Here is a 17,307-nt window from a genome sequence, read left to right as displayed (position 1 = left end):
GCGAGCATGTGTATTTTATCAGTCACTCCTCTTTGTTTTCTAGGTTGTTTCTGACTCTGACTCCACCCTGAGACATTAAGCTGCTCCAATTTTGAGACACTTGACGAGAGGATCAGATATACAGGTACAGTTTTTGAGAAAATTAAAAGTCCCAACATTGACATTTTTATAGAAGAAATTCACAATTTGATTTGCTATAAAAACTATTTTTTTAATTAGTTCTGGACACGACTGGTTGGTTAATTAGACATTGTTACTGCAGTTTTTGAGTAATTTCAAATTAACATTTTTCTATGTAAAAAATTCCCAAGTGTTCTGTATTATTGTTTGTATGTGTTTGTGTATTTAGATCTTTGTAACCTGACAATTAAGATTCATTGTTACTGAATTATGTGCTTAAAAATAAACTCACAAGTCACCCAAATAAAAAAAAGTATCCATTTGTTCTTTATTTGAAAAATTAAAATAAAGTGCTTTTTATATACAGTACAAAAAGAAAACAAAAACAGTAGTGATGTATCGTACAAAATAAAATACACTTCACAAGTTTTTTTGTTTTTTTTTACATTGGCAGCTGAATTTACAAAAACAGTTTTACATAAAAATGTAATTTTTTTTACACTTAAACTTTTTTTCTGTTTTTTTTCTTCTTTTTTTTAATATAATACATGTCGGGGAGAGATGGCGGCGACTTGTATTGCCACAAACATGAGGTCTGACTATAGTGGTTCGTTAAGAGAAAGCTTTTCACTCTTTAAACAAGCGTGTTCAGACCCTGCACATAAAGTAATTACTTGTGTATTATTAAAAAATCCCCACATCCTACGTTTGTTCTGCACTCAGCTCAGTATTGTTCTAATATTCTGCACAACAGCCTTTTATTTATTTTTTTATTTTTTAACCAAAAGCTGCCGTTTGTTTGTGTCCTCGCTAACAGTCTGCGTGATTGATTATTGACAACCGCTCTTTGAAATTCATATGTGCTCAAAAGTATTTTACAAGAAATGTTCCATATTCAGTATTTAAAAAAAATAAAATCAGCCAGTGGTTATTCGTGTGCTACAATATTAAGAAGGAAATTTGACTCCCTGACTGAAAAGTTGAAGCCACCACAATAATAATAATTATTTAAAATAAAATAAATAAACACGTGAGCACTGTACAATGTCGACAGTATCAGATTACACGTGATCACTGTTTTCACCACGGTTTTCGAGCACGGCCAGTCCCATCAACATCTACAACACTACGACCTGGTTATTAGTAATATTATTGTTATTATTGTTATTTCAGAAGGCATCGTCCGTTTTCTCCAAGGCAGATTTGTTCTCAAATCCATTACCTGCATTTTTACTAAGGCTTTTTAATTCCCCGCCCCTCCCCCTTCTCCCAACATCATGTGCAAAATCCTATGCAGTCTGAGTCTGAGCGTGTGCCTTTAAATTGTTGCTGCATTGTCACATTTGCAATTCCAGAACCAAACTTTTTAAAACAAAACATATTTTATGATGTTCTAATTTGGTGGAATATGCCTTTTAATTCTCAAAACATGGACGGATGGACAATATTTAAGTGTATTATTACTTGATGAGAATGAAGGTTATTATTGCTTCGATGGTTGCCTTTAAAAACCATTCAAGCAAGCGGAGGCCATCACTTCATATGTTTGTTAAATATTAAAGTTGAGACTATACACATGTGTGTTGTTATTTAACTCAGGTTATGGATAGATTTTATGTTGCTGCCGTGAGATGTGATAGATATTTTAAAGCAGGGGTCTCAAACTCAAATGGCCAATGAGCATATAGTCTGTAAAAAGTGAGAAAAAGTGATATGATGTTAAAATGATCAATATTAGTCACGATATTTCACCGAATTTCAAAATAAAAGTGTTAACAAATGTATTAAACCACCTGACATAAAAGCGAGAAAGCATAAATATTTAAGTTGTTAAAAGTCAAACATCACATTGTTATTTATTTGGCAAATAAAGTGAATTCATCTTTAAATATCCATAATTTGAGCGGACTCACTGGGCTTCACATAAATGAAGTAAATAATTCTAATTTGACATTTGAATCAAAGAAATAATAATGTGTTTTACTACCTTTTTTCTGTTTACAGAACAGTAAATTTAAAAATGCATGGATAACAAGTATACATGATTAAGAGCTTTAACAATTACAGAAACATACAAAAAATAATTTTAATAATTAACAATGCTGTTAATTTACAGCAGCTGTGGCTTTGAATGGTGGGCTAATACATTTGTTAAGCACTGTAGTTCATAATAAATCATACAGAAATAAGTCGGCTCGCGAGTGTAAGACCTCTGTTTTACAAACGTTTAAAATGATGACTATGACTAAATATCTCCAATTTAAAGAGACATTGAGTCACAGAGTCATAATAAATATATATATATCATGTAGCTGTGGGTGTATATTCCTCATTTGGTGATCCTCACTTGCATATAGTTACAGTGTGTGTGTGTGTGTGTGTGTGTGTGTGTGTTTGCAGTGCTTCTGTTCTGAGAGTCGTCAACAGTGCCAACACCTTTGTGCTTACTCAGTCTGGAGGTGAGGTTCCTCGTCATGGTCGTCACCTCACTTCACATTATTTACTTTGCATAGACTGCCTGTCTCAGCATGATAATAATACCTGGAATGAACCTTTTTTTTTTTTTTACCCTTTATCACATTTGGTGAAAGAAAAAAAAAAGAAAGAAACCCCTGTGATAGGTAAAGTTACCACAGATTAACATTTGTATAAACAATTAATACCAATACTTAACAAAAAGCACATTTGTGTTATTATTTTCTTTTAAACTTTACAATCTTGTAGTTTTAGGAGCGAAACAGTTAAGATGGTGGATAAGTTTTGGTGGATTCTTGGTTCTTTTTCCGATCGACTTTCTTAATCTCTCCTCTCCTTTCTCTGTTGTTATTGTTGTTGTGTTATATTTGTGTTAAGAGGTTATTTACCCCTTTTCTTGCCAACAACCATGGACTTGTTAGTGTAAAGTCTGAGTGTTGCAGAACATAGTGCGCACAGCGTCAGCATCAGATGGCAAGAGAGAAAATAAAGACCGACAAATACTGCTGTTAATCAGCTGTTAGTGGAAACACATGAAGTAAATCTGTCTCAACGGATTTTACGTTTTAGATCCTTCTGAACTTGATTTTTTCCCCCGGTGTTATTTCCAACTTGAATCTTTCAATGTCTTATTTTTATATTTCACTGTTAAAGAAAAAAATTGGGTTTTAAAAGTGACAGTTTAGGATATTCTAATCATAATATATGTTCAATTTCAATATATTTAACTTCCTGGACACTATTTTTAATCAATTAAGCATCAGCATCACATGAGCGATGAAGCATCGTGTGGCTTGCTGAATTTCCAAATTAAATATAATCCAGTCCTAAATGAAGGGTGTAAATTTGGCCTTTGCACGTTGAATTTATATCATTTGAAATAACATTTAAACCTTCGTTTTAACAAGAAAAAAAAGATTTGAAGAGCTGGGTTTCTGCCTCTGTGAGGTCTTCTTAAACAGAAACACTCACTCACTCACTCACTCACTCGTTCATCTTCTACTCCTTTATCCTCCACATGAGGGTCACTGGTGCCAATCCCAGCTGACATAGGGTAAGAGGCGGAGTCACACCCTGGACAGTTTGCCAGTCCATCACAGGGACACATAGAGACAAACAACCATCCACTCTCACACTCACACCTATAGTATGGTAAATTTAGAGTGTCCAATTTACCTAATCCCCAAATCTGCTGTGGGAGGAAACCGGAGAAACCGGAGAAACCGGAAAAAACATAAAAACTCCAAGCAGAAAGGCCCTTGTTCCGACCGGGTCGTGAACCCGGGTCTTCTTGCTAAACGGAAACAATGTAACACTATTTGTTTGCTGCGTCCGTCAACTCAAAACGGGCTCTGTCAAGCAAAACTATCAGATCTGACTGAGCGAGAGTTTGTGTGTGTACAGCTGCAGCACAGGGGAAATTTAACCTGTCGGGATTATCAAGCAGAATAATTCACTTCTGTAACTTTTCATGAACACTTCTTTTTGTTTCTTCAGTGAAACTCCAACCTGTTTGCAGCCGTCTCACTTTACTCGCTCCATGTTGTTGTTGCCTTCGTCTGTCTTATCATAAAACAAGAGCGGAAATTTCGTTTGGGTAACATTGTGTGAACTTGTCTGGCAACTGTTTCGAATCTAAAGGACATTTGTTTGTTTGAAAGCACTCCAGCTTTAAAAGGAACATAAAATAAAAATCCGGCCAGACAGATTTACTTCCAAACACGCACCTCTCAGCGCATCGTCACCTCTTTGTGAAATGGACGGAGCGAGTGAGCGATGCGATGGAGTTCAGTCACTGGGTCAGGCGGCTGCGCGGCCGCTCGTTACGTTCCCGTGAGCCTCGTGTGAACGTATCAAAAGTCTGAAGGCAAACCTGGAAACTTCTTCATGTCGCCTCTGAATGCACTTGAACAAGGAGGAAGAACACACATGATGAAGTGTACAATACATGGGCCACATGGACAGAACGGACAAAACAAAAGTGCAAACTCTGTGGGATGAAATGTTTCTCCATGACGAGTCTGATGCTTCTTAGTTTCTCTCACCAAGTGCACTCTTTTCTCCTTCCACTTGAAAATGAGTCAAATCCTCACACTATTGAGTCTTTAATCTCAGAGCCCAGTCTGACTCGTGGCCGCGGGCACGCGGAGGAAATCTCCACGTGGCTCTCCTTCAGGTTCAGAGGCCTCTTCTCCGACTCGGAGAAGCTCTTGCTGTTGTCAGGCGACGAGCACTCGTGCGGCGGAGTGCTGCAGATGTAGTTGTCATTAAGGGCCTGGTAGCCCTTGTGATCTGACACGGAGACGGCCACCGTGTTGCCGTTGAGCGGCAAGTTCTCGGCCGGCTTGCCCGCGATCTTGGGCTTCTTCTGCTGCATGTTGGCGCACTCGCCCTCCTTGAGCATGGACTTCATGTGGTTGCGGTTGCGGTAAACCACAAAGAGGGAGAAGACCACGAGGGAGAAGACCAGGAGAGCGCAGACGACGATCAGCTCGTTCCAGTAGGTCTTTGTGTTCATCTGCGGCAGGAGGGCCTTTCCTGGCAGGATGATGAACTCCTCCTGGGTGATGTGCGGCGTACGCGAGCGGCCCGTCAGCGTGGTGCTCTCCTGCTTGGCCTCGCCCCTCACACAGTAGTTTGCCAGCAGCTGCCTGAAGCCTTCCTCCACCGACCAGCACTCGTAGGTCTCCTGCTTGTCGGCGTGAGCGACCACCACCAGCCCCCCCTCCGGGCTGGGGTAATGGAAGTGACCGGCGCTCTCGCTGAACTCCCACCTCCTCTCGGCCAGGTTAGAGCGCAGTTTGCAGGGCAGCACTTTGAACGTGTTGGCGGGGATGATGATCACTTGGCACGAAGACATTCCTGTCACAAGATTGATCAGACACTAGATTAAAGTTCGACTTTAAGAAAACGATCTACAAGCAGCTACACTTATACCCCTTTTCCCCAACACAAACAGAATTTACAGGTTGTAAAATATGTTTTAAATTGTGAATAAACTATCTGTACCATTGTTATCAGTGAAACTAGTTTGTTTCCTTAATCTGTGATAACAAATTATGGTCATTTTAAGAGTAAAGACAACACATTTCTTTCATAAAGCTCCTTTATATAAATCGTGTTGCATTTTTGGTGCAGAATTCAAGCAGTATGATATCTACTATTTTGATAATCAATTATAATCCATCCGTCCATGAGTATTTTTTTTTCAATAATTAAAAGTTCTCTGATTTTTCTGCTTCTTAAATGTGAATATTTCCTGGTTTCTTTGCTCCATATAACAAAGGAAATCATTAAAACTGCACAATTTTTTGATTTGTGGACAAAACATCATCATTTCAATATTTCTTCAATATATCCTGACATTTTATGAACCAAACAAGTTCTTGACAGATTCATCAATTATGAAATAATCGTTATTTGCAGCCCTAGATAATATTATAATATGATGTGATATATTGCTGCTTATAAATACTATCTGGATCTTTTTTGAAGCTTGTTTTATTGGAGTTTTCTATTTATGGGTTTGCACTTTTTACTTCTCACATCACGCTCTAAAATAGAAAGAATAAAAATACATTATTCCTGAATTCTCCCCATTTATGATGTGTTTTACATACAGTATTTAAAAGCTGGGATCTTTAATTTAAGGTGATATCTGATGTTGTGATTAGGGTTATGAGATATTTAAGAAACGGTTAAATGATGTCTGGGAACATTGATGTGAGATGGCATCATGATATAGAGTCTTTCTACATTGTTTAACGTTATTTATCTTATTTTTAATTTAGATTTTATTGCATTTATTCTGCTACCTTTTGTGCTGCTGTGTCAATGTGAATTTCACTGATGGGGGATCCATAAAAGTCTTATCTTATCTGAAATATGATATTTAGGACATACATTATGACCGATTCACACAATCACTAACCAAAAACAGGCCCAAGCACCAGCCTTATTTTTTTTGCCTCTCCTGCTAATCTTGGATTCACACAAAGAAACCTTATGTGTAGAAAATGGAAAAAACAAACAAACAAAAAAACAGACTGCAGACTGCTGCACTTAAGAAGAGGAGTTCACTCACGCGTAGGTGGAGGTTTAGCAAAACGTGGGCTTGGTGCTGTTTTGTTGCAAATGGCTGACGTGTCTGCCTCGTCCACATCCTGCTGCCACGCACTGAAAACACACACACAAACGCAGTCCGTCATCGCCTCATATTCACGTGAAAATGTCTTGTTTAAAGGGATTTTTACATTCTAATTGTTTATAGTCTAAGTGTTAATATCTTCTTATATTGTCATTTGTAATAATGTGCATTATTTATTATCTTTATCTTTACTGTCTTGCTGCTGTAACAATGCAAATTTCCCCACTGCGAGACAAATAAAGGACTATCTTATCTTATCTTATCTTATACTTCACGTAACAAAAAAAAGAATGAAGATATTTCTCAACTCAGGGGAAACTGAGGGTGGGAAGCGCAATTTTTGCCACAGTGATGGTTAAAGATGATTATACGTACTTTTTTGCGGGAGCCTGTCTGACATCCAGACACTGCCTCCCGTTCCAGGCACAGTACGGATCCCTGGAGAGGATGCACTCCCCACAGCTCTGATAATTAGTACAGTTAGCGAACGGGACCTCCACCAGCTCTGAGAAAGAGGAAACATAAAGCCGAGCCTGTGGAAGAAAGAAGAACAAATAAAAATACATCTTTTGTGTTTTGACTAGAATCTAAATCCAATAAAAGCAGCTTTTCAATAAAAAAAACAAACACTTGAATCTCAACTCTGAGCCAAAAAAAAACATGACAGGATTCACAAAGTGTCACAATTCCAGCTGTTTAAACCCCAGCTGTTTACAAATCCCCCCCCCCGAGAGGAAGTCGCATCCACGAGTAATTAGCACATCGAACGCGAGGCCCGCTTAAAGCTGCGACTCCTCGCTCGTCGTCACGGCCCATGGAGTCTCTAAACTGCCCATAAATGCATTTACAGAGCCTCATTATTAGTTCACACCGCGAGAAACGCTGCGTACAAACAAACAGAGCCTGGGTTGTTTTTTTCTCATACTCCGCCGTACCTGCTCAGTATCCAGCTCAATGTGCTGCACGGGCTGGGAACCACGGAAAAGCACCATCTCCTCGATAATGTGCATTTTGTTGTTGACGTTAATGGCTTTGTGGAGCCGTCCGTCATCTGGAACAGACACAACAGTGAGGCGTGAGGAAATTAGAGTGAAGTGGGAACACTTGGCTGCCACGGAAACACAGACTGATGGATGCCGGGGGGGAGGGATTTTTTTACCAGTGCCGATGAAGAGCACGTCGTAGGCCTTGCGCGCGGCCGTGACCCGGTGGACGGCGATCTGCGTGTAGCGGACGTTGCGCTTCAGCAGCAGAGGCTGGCTGCGGATCACGTTGTCCATCAGGAAGTGATCCTTGATGAAGTTCAGCGCCTTGTCAGGCATGTGCAGCGAGGAGGAGATGCCCTGCTCTCTGGCTGCGTTTGTTATACACTGCGAGGGCAACAACACATTTAGGAGTCAAATGGGTCCAAAATATAGAACGTCAGGGCAAATATCAATATTTTAATGAACAAATTAAGACACTCTAAAGTGAACACTGTTGAATGAATGAGGGAAAATTGGGCTGAAGTTACCTGGCCAAAGAATAAAGAAAGAAAGCTACGTTTTTAAGAGATGCTTCATCCATGTTCAATACATAGACTTTATGCACTTTGTTCTCTATGTTATGAATAAATAGAGAAAATCCGGCACTTTTTTGTGAAGTGAAACCAGAAGGGAGAGGAGAAGTTGAGTAACGCCTGCTCTGGTGTTGAGACTGACACTCACACTCACTGGTTTAATGCAAACATCTAATCAGCCAATCACACAACAGCAACACAACTGCATTTAGGTGTGTAGACATAGTCAGGACTAGCAAAGTCACTTAGAACATGACAAAGTTGATGGAACTGCAGATCTGCTGGGACTCCCATGCATCTCTGGAGTTTACAGAGAATGTGCCAAAAAATTCAGAAAACATCCAGTGAGTGGCAGCTTTCCAGGGGAACTGAGGTCAGAGGAGAATAAACAAACTAATGACACTATATTCAGTGTATCTAATGAAGTGGCTAGTGTTTGACATGCTGCTCAGTCAGTAGACACGTGTGTGTATATAGATTTCCCAGCAGGGGGCAGCAGCAGCAGGTGGACACTCACCGCTCCAGGCCGAGGGTCAGGAACAGGATGGTTGTACGTGTACCACTGCTGCGTTTCTCTGTTGACCTCTCGATATCGGCCGTTGAACGCCTTCTCCACCTGGTCCATGGTGAAGGAACAAACTGCAGAGCTTCCCGAGGCCCCTTTGTACCTTTAAAGACACAAAACACCCGCCGGTCATGTCACAATACGTTTAATAAGTAAATGTTTGACAGTAAAAGAAGGAAGAAGGAGTACAAATATTACGTTATTTACTCAAATATACACTAAATTCATGTTTGTAATTAGTCAAGAAGGCAAAGAATCATCTTGTTTGTCTTGTTTAATAAGCCAATGAGTCAAAAACATACAAATTGTGGAGGTTTTTAGACTCAAGTTAATATTTATTAAAAAAAAAAAACTACCAAAGAGAAACATTCACATTTTATTTATTGATTTATCCGAATTATTTTCTGCACATCATTTTAGTTTAGTTTATTCCTACAACTTATTTCATGAGCCTTAAAATGTGCAAACTTCTGCTGTTGTTCACTGTTAACTCTTATGTTTGTAAACCTGCCAAACATCTTAAAACCTCACAGAGGACTTTTGGTATCATCAGGGGAAACTGTGGCCCAACAATGACAACAATTCCCCCCTATGAGTGTCATGTGCCCAGTCACTCACCACTGGGTTGTGAAGACGCCGTAAAACACTGTGTCCTTCCAGTCCTCCGGTCTGGGCGTCAACACAAACATGTCCTGGATGATGTTGAAGGGAAAACCGTCGTCGGGCAGAGAGCACAGGAGCTGAGCCTTCAGGAACGTCGTCCACTTCTTCTGCAGAACCCTCTCACCTCCCATGTCGCCCTGCAACACACACCAATGAGGGTGTCAGGCGTTGCTATGTGTGGCCAGCAGAGGGCGCAACAACATCAGACTGCAACAAGTTCATAACGATGCAATTGAGCAAAATGCATAAAGATGTAAACTGTTGAGTGCATTATCAGGGGAAATAACACTATAATATAACATATTATGGCTTCATTTGAATTTCTTGTTCCCTCGAACAATATATATTATTATTTCATTATTTGAAAGTCAGAAAAACAACTTTATAACTTAATCTTTGACTTATCCTTTTGCTTTTCTATGAAACAAACAAATCCTGCCAAAAATGACTAATAAATCATCTGTAATAATCTAGCCAGGTTAATGTAACAATGTACAAAAGGTTTACAAGGCCTTTTCAAAAACGAATAATACAAATATTGTATTTATTTAATTTTACTTGATTACATAACTTTAGTCATCCTTTCAGGATCTTTTTAATGGTCCACCTGTAGAATAGATCCACACTTTGGCCTTAAGGCAGATGCTGTGACATCTGACGGTAGCTCAGTGGCAGAGCGAGACGTCTTTCAACTGGAAAGTTGTGGGTTAGATTCCCAGCTCCTAGTCCACATGCCAATATGACACTTAAGACAATTAAACCCCACATTGCTCCTGATGCCTGTAGCGGCAGGGTGTGAATGAGAGAATGGCTAAACTGTCGCTTTCAGCGGTCGTTAAGACTAGAAAAGCACACTATATACAGATCACGGCAAACTTCACCTCTCACAACTACATTTGAATCAGCTCATCTTCACGTTACAACAGAATATTTGAAGAAATCCCCTCATTTTATTAGCATTAAATTGCCTTTTCCTCACAGACAGCGTCTGACACTTGAGGCTCAATGTGAATAAAACATTTTTAACCTCGTGATCACTGTCCCCTCGGACACGGATACGACCCGAGGCAGCAAAACAATGTTTTATTATAACAGCAAAGGCTCAGAGAGAGCCACAGAGAGAGAGAAAAATGAACGTTCCCTCCTGACGACTCCTCTCCACTGTCACTGCCGCTGTGATGCAGCAGCCTTTGGCAGCAGCCTTCAAAGTGATGTGGGAGTGGCGCGGGATTCTCGTGACACGCACACTAATTTGCGGAAGAACCGCCGTCAAACCTCAGTGTGAAAATGATTAGTGGTCCGTGATGTACGAGTGTAAGACAAGCAAACTGTGGAGTTACAGACTTTCGAAAGGTGACGACATGTTTCAGACGAACCACAGAGCTTTAAGAGCTTTAGAGGAAATAAGATCTTCTACGGAAAACAGCTCTGTTTTCATTTTAATTCAATGTGCAGCAGCATAAAGAAACACTAAACGATCAAAACTCAATAAGAGATGAACCTTCAATTGAGTTCACTCTTGTATTACGTTCATCAGAGGAAATGGCAGAGCTTGATGAGAAGGGAAATGACACGTGACCAATACCGAGGCAAACACTTATTGTAGTAATCCAGGCAGATAATAAAGAACACTCGGCATTTCCATTGCTCCTTCTGCCTGAACCTAGTTTTGTAGATTAATGCCACTCTGAGCTTGAAGTGACTCCTAAATATTCCAGGCAAACGCATCGCCATTTAATAATCCCTCATAAAAGCATCTATTGTGCAAAAAAAAACAACAAAAAAACAGGCTGCTCAGAAAGCCAACGAACATGGTTGGCAGCACTGACGACAAGCCTGCAAAAAACAAACATGCTTTTGTTGTTCTCTTAAGGCAGAACATTGTTTATTATCCCATAGTTGGGCTCGATGAAGTGGAACCTGTGTGCTGAACACACAAATAAGCAGCGGGAGGCAAAGTCAAAGTCAAGAGACAGGAACTGGACTGATGAAGAGTCTGAACAGCAATGACAGTTTTACTTAAAGGAAATGATGCCTCCGTCGTAAAGAAATGTGTCTATTATTCGCCTTTTAAACTATATTTGTATATGGGGTAGGCCATGGCCAAGCGGAAAGGAATTGGACTTGTTTTTTTCTTTGCTTTTTCAACAGTCCATCAGCCAGACTGCCAGCCACTGATTGGTCAGAGAGTGTCGTCACTGGAAGAGTCATGAGCGCGACATCTGACACAAGAAGCAAACCGAACAATGCCGTAATGTAGATCAGTTAACAAGACTTGAAAATAATCCTAAAAACATGTGTTAATCTCTAACATTTAGCAAAGGAAATGTCTAAAATCTCAATATTTAACAGAGGAGTCTGGTGTAGCGACAGCACTGCTGAAAGTCGGCGATCGCGAGCCGAATCACGACCCGTTCAGCTGTATTTCAGTTCAGTGACGGTCATGCAGGAAGTACTAAACGATTCTGGGAACAAATATTTTTATTGAACTGATTCTAATGATTCAGTTACACTGTAAACAACTGCTTGGCTAGTCACTAGTTTCTGTGTTTGTGTCGTAGTTAATGTGTTTGTATGAAGTAATGGGAAACGACATGTCTGATACCAAACTATCTACCTACCTCCTTCCTTCCTACCTACCTACCTACCTACCTCCTTGCTACCTTCCTTCCTTACTACCTACCTACCTTCTTCCTTCCTACCTACCTACCTACCTCCTGCCTCCCCATCTCCTACCTACCTACCTACCCACCCATCTCCTTCCTTCCTTCCTACCCATCTTCTACCAACCTACCTACCTCCTTCCTTCCCATCTCCTACCCACCTACCTACCCATCCTTCCTTCCTTACTACCCATCTTCTACCTACCTAGCTACCTCCTTCATACCTTCCTTCCTACCTACCTCCTTCCTCCCTACCTACCTCCTTCCTTACTACCCATCTTCTACCTACCTACCTTCCTTCCTACCTACCTACCTACCTACCTACCTCCTTCCTTACTACCCATCTTCTACCTACCTACCTACCTACCTCCTTCCTTCCCATCTCCTACCTACCCACATACTACCTACCTACCCATTTCCTTCATTCCTTCTTTCCCTTCCTTCCTTCCTCCCTACCTCTATGTGAGTATCAGTATCTAATAACAGGGTTGTCTTATTTGAAACAGAAGTGTAGGAACACTGTAGGTGGTGATATTTTGCCTCACACAGGTTGACGTCAGTAGTCGCATGCAGACACCGTGTGAATCTTAATATAAAAATGATACTATGCCTCCTGTAGGTGTCTCAAAGTTGTGATCAGCAGTGATGTGAATCAGGTGTGAGAGCAGAGCTCTGACTTGTCATGTTCTCAGAGTGTCTGCTCATTCTCCTCAGACGCGCGTGAACACCTTTGTTTAACCCAGGCTGCGTTCAAAACATACTGTGTGAGGTCTGCAGTGTGTTTCCACAGGTGATAATCCCCCTTTTTTTCTTGCTCCCCCCTCCCCACTACTGTAATCCAAAGATACATTTGAGTTGGCCACCAAATCCTGTGTGAACACAAATATTTGGGTGAAACATGATAAGAAGAGAGCGGAGGAGGAAGTGGATCTAGAGAGAGAGAGAGAAAGAGAATCAAACAGAGCAAAACATTGCAAAAAGAATGTTTGGTTTTTTTTCTGTAACAACTGCGTCATTGCCCCAGAAGGAATGTGTGCGATTAAACTGCATTTAAAGGTCCAGTACGTAACATTTAGGAGAAACCTTAGTGTGTTTGCTTAAAACCCTTTAACACCAGGCGACACTTTTTGCGCAAGTGCACTTTCCATTGCCGTAACGAGGCGTTTAACCCGTGATTTATGCTGTTCACATTTCAAATTTAACACACAAAATCTGGTGTTTGTGTACAACTACAGTATTTCTACTCATTAAAAAGGTTTTTGTTCATTTTAAATTGTAAATTTAAAATTGTAAATTGTACAGTTTCTGGCCCTTTCATGGTTCAAATAAGAAAAGGTTTGAGGCTTAGGTGTGAAAGGGTTAAGTGCTTTTTCCTCTCTGTTTTCTTAGATTATGTAATTTATGTGACGGCTTTGCTTTGTAGACTTTTTTGAAGTGGAACATTACGAAAAAAACAATAACAATTAACATCCTTTCTGGTATGCGAAGGCCACCATAGTTCCCTAACCTTCAGTCTGACCATTAGATGCCACTAATCCTTACACACTGGTCCTTTAATCTATAAGAACCTTTCAAAGTGAGTGAGTGTTCAGCTGTATGTGAGCAAACATCGTCCCTCATGCTCCTAATCTGATAGATCCCTAAAAGGTTTAGGTGGAGAACACGTCAGGGAGGTGAAGCTCAAAGACCCCACGTCTCTGCTTCTCAAGCGCCGCTCACCTTACACACGCGAGCGATGCGTGACACAATCGTGTTGTCGAAGAAATCAAACTCCTTCCCCGCTTCGCTGAAGAAGAAGTAAATCTTATCGTCATCGCCCACCAGGTTGCCCTTGGGCAGACTCTCCTGGATGAAGGCAGAGCCGACAAAGGCCGGGTCTGAAAGAAGGAAAAAAAGAGGAATATTGTCGTTAACCCTCTGCAGTACATAATCCCTGTGCTCCCTCTGAGGGATTTCAATCAAACACCTGTCATTCAGAGCAGTGGCTCCTGTCACGACTTGAACTATATCTATATATATATATATATATATATATATATATATATATGTATATATATATATATATATATATATATGATTTTTATATGAAGGCGCAGTAATAAATGATGTAAACTTGAATGATATCTGTGAACGTGAAACACAAGTTTTAAAAAAGTCATGTATCTCATTATTATTATGACATTTGCTGTACTGAAAAGCATTTACCTTGAAGCCAGTTGAGGGAGTTTTCTGTTTTCAGGGCAGTCCCTTGACTCAGACTCTTGTAAATGATGGGTTCGTTTCCTTGGAAATTACTGACGGTGCCGGCGTACAGTTCTCCATCTGCAACACAGCAAACAACAACAAGACTCTTGAGTCACACACGTACGAATGAAATCCAGACGGTTGTGTCGCAACAGTGCAAATGAAAAGATTTAAATAAAGCTTGATGTCTGCAGTGACAGTTACACGCTCAGACCTACCGGCCATGATGGCGGTCGACTTGTATTCAGGGTTGAAGGGGCAGCGACTGCGTCCGTCCTCTGTAACGAGCTCGCCGCTGTCGCTCCTGACGAGGGAGAAGTCGGCTGTTTTCTGCAGGAAACACAGCACATTAGCTCATTGGAGTATAAAAAAAACATTTAAAATCTGGTCTTGTGTTACTTTTGAGGCCAAAAACATTTGTGTTTTTATCTGTAAGTGTACTTAGGGCTCATTAATTCCTTATTTAAGGGCTTAAATCCTTCTTAAAATGAGATATACGCAACAAAATGTATTATATTAAGTCATAAAATTAGTTTGACTGAGAGACTGAGAAAACATGTTAAATTGAAAAACCCACATTTATGTATTGTTTTGGTGTTTTAGTGACAAATTTTACGATGATATTTCATGATTCTCTTCAACCCTTTTGTATTAATATTGTGTTATTCTTTTGTATTTATAACTGTATATTGTTATTTTTGTCTTGTCTTGACCAGGGTCCTCTCTGAAATCTCAATGAGGCTTTTTTCTAGTTAAATAAAGACAATACTCAGACAATACTAGTGTCCTACACTAAAAAAAGGTAAAAGGAGTGAATTTGAAAATTGGATCTACTGTGGTTTAATGGGATCACAAGCGTCCAATATTTTGATCCATATCCCTTTAGTAAGGGATGTAATAAAATAATTCATGTACAGTAATACTGCCAAGTGCGCTGAGAGGCAGGAAGCAGCGTGAATCCGGATGTACTGTACATGCTCTTCTCTTCCTCACAGGATCTAATAAAATAGGATGAGCCACTTTGGTGGCAGTCAATGTTTCTAAAAGTAACAACAACAACTGACAAGTTTTTCAGATCCAACACAGAAGTCAGTGCGACAGATTTGACTGTAAAAACACTTACTATATAAGCACAGATGGGGCTGAAGGCATACGTTCCACACACGTACAGGTGAGTGCTGTTTATACGCAGTAAGATCTTGATGTAGTTGAAGCAGTCGGTCTGTGGATTTCATGGAAAAGCATGAGAAAAGTGAGAAAAGTGGTAAGGACAACATCAGGACTTGTGCTCCCTTTATGAAGTCGTATTTAAAAAAAAAAAAAAAAAAAAAAGTGTTAAAAGGTATTCATTCACACCACTTTGAATAATAGAAATATAAAATATAACTAGGACTGCACACAGTCATGATAGGGCCCTCGCGTCCCCACACATGTCAGGAGTGCAGCAGTTCCCTGACATCACTGTCAGTTTCGTGGCGAATGGCTACAAAGACACAAGTTTGTGTCTCTTGTGTCATATATAAAGTTTCGAGGCAATCGGTCAATGTATGGCGAAGTTATAGGGCACTTCCTGTTTCGTGGCGGAAGGTCGAAATTCGCCAAACTTCCGATGGTTGCCGTGGCCACGCCCTTTCGAATCCGCAAAACCTTTTCGATAACGTTTTGCCTTTGATGTGTCTCGTACAAATTGTCACATTTTCTTAAGTCCAATACAATAAACGCGCTCAGACAACTTTGTTCATTTGCGAAGCGAGCAAACGCCAAATTTAAACTGGCCGACTTCCTGTTGAGTTGAGGCCGTGGTTCCAATGTACTTTTTTGTTCGTCTTGGGCTATTACAAGTTCCAACCAAGTTTCGTGAAATTCAGTGCAACTTAATCTTGGTGTGTTCCATCCACGTTTCAACTTAGGGGGGCGCTATAGAGCCCTGGTGACATTCATGGCTAATAAAAAAAACATGTAAACATATGTACGTGATTATACTACACTGTACAAAGAAAGCAAACATGGATATTAACATATTTATAATACAGTATACAACAGGTGAAACATAATAGGAATGGGACAAATGTTAAATATGTACAGCACAAATTTTATACTATAGTGATGTTTTGGTATTAATATATAAATAATTTAAAATGGTTAAAAATGGCAAACATATGTTTATATTAATTATAAACAGTTTTCTACTGATTCTGTACATTTTGAGCTTTTGCCAGTCCTATTCTACTATTTCTGTAGTTCTCAAACTGTGGCGTGAGCTTCCTCTGCTGCTTTCTACTGTTTCTACTGTTTATACCAGGGTATGTGATCAGAGTGGAGCTGAGGAACTTTGACTGGAGTGCGCACGGAAGGAAACAAATAATAAAAAAAATAACAGTAGATGAAATGATCTTAATCTAATTCCACTATACCAGTGTGTGAAGTATACGTGCGGATCTCTGTGACTGTGTTTCCTGAGGTGTATTTATTTAGGAAAATAAAACAAATAAAAAAATCTCCCTGGTGTTTTTAGTCAGCTTTTCTTTGCACCTCTGTGATATAAGACCCAGTCATTCAGCGGCAAACCTATTAACTAAACTAACAAAACTAAAACTACAAAACGATTTAATGCTGAGTCATCTCTATTCTACACATAAAAACATGACTAAACCCTTAAATCAAAAGTGCGCTGTGAACGCCACCCGGGACAGAACCTCTGATCTGACGCTGTGTTTCAGTCGGGACAAGCAAAAAAAACACTTTAGGCCTTTAAGGAAATAATGACGCTGTGTTACACACGTTTACTTCCTGACTGACTGGTCCTGACCAGCTTCAGCTGGATTATAGGCTGTGAACAACAAAGCCACATTGACAAATTATTACATTTGAA

At 40.0% G+C, this 17,307-nt stretch overlaps 1 protein-coding gene across 3 annotated transcripts in view; it reads right to left on the bottom strand.

Moving 5' to 3' along the window:
* Window positions 1-426: 426 nt before the first annotated feature.
* Window positions 427-17,307, bottom strand: part of sema4ba (sema domain, immunoglobulin domain (Ig), transmembrane domain (TM) and short cytoplasmic domain, (semaphorin) 4Ba) — a 69,123-nt gene continuing 52,242 nt past the window's right edge. For all 3 annotated transcript variants that reach the window (XM_058645847.1, XM_058645846.1, XM_058645848.1), the window contains 11 exons: window positions 15,559-15,657; window positions 14,654-14,765; window positions 14,397-14,513; window positions 13,911-14,068; window positions 9,484-9,665; window positions 8,818-8,968; window positions 7,902-8,112; window positions 7,678-7,793; window positions 7,118-7,275; window positions 6,680-6,771; window positions 427-5,457 (listed from right to left, as the gene is read on the bottom strand). In XM_058645847.1, the coding sequence (XP_058501830.1) occupies window positions 4,685-5,457; window positions 6,680-6,771; window positions 7,118-7,275; window positions 7,678-7,793; window positions 7,902-8,112; window positions 8,818-8,968; window positions 9,484-9,665; window positions 13,911-14,068; window positions 14,397-14,513; window positions 14,654-14,765; window positions 15,559-15,657 (2,169 nt within the window). In that variant the 3' untranslated portion in view covers window positions 427-4,684. The remainder of the gene's footprint in view (window positions 5,458-6,679; window positions 6,772-7,117; window positions 7,276-7,677; window positions 7,794-7,901; window positions 8,113-8,817; window positions 8,969-9,483; window positions 9,666-13,910; window positions 14,069-14,396; window positions 14,514-14,653; window positions 14,766-15,558; window positions 15,658-17,307) is intronic.

The sequence above is a fragment of the Solea solea genome, chromosome 12, assembly GCF_958295425.1.
Source record: "Solea solea chromosome 12, fSolSol10.1, whole genome shotgun sequence".
Lineage (NCBI taxonomy): Eukaryota > Metazoa > Chordata > Actinopteri > Pleuronectiformes > Soleidae > Solea > Solea solea.
This window is presented reverse-complemented; position numbering and strand designations above follow the sequence as displayed.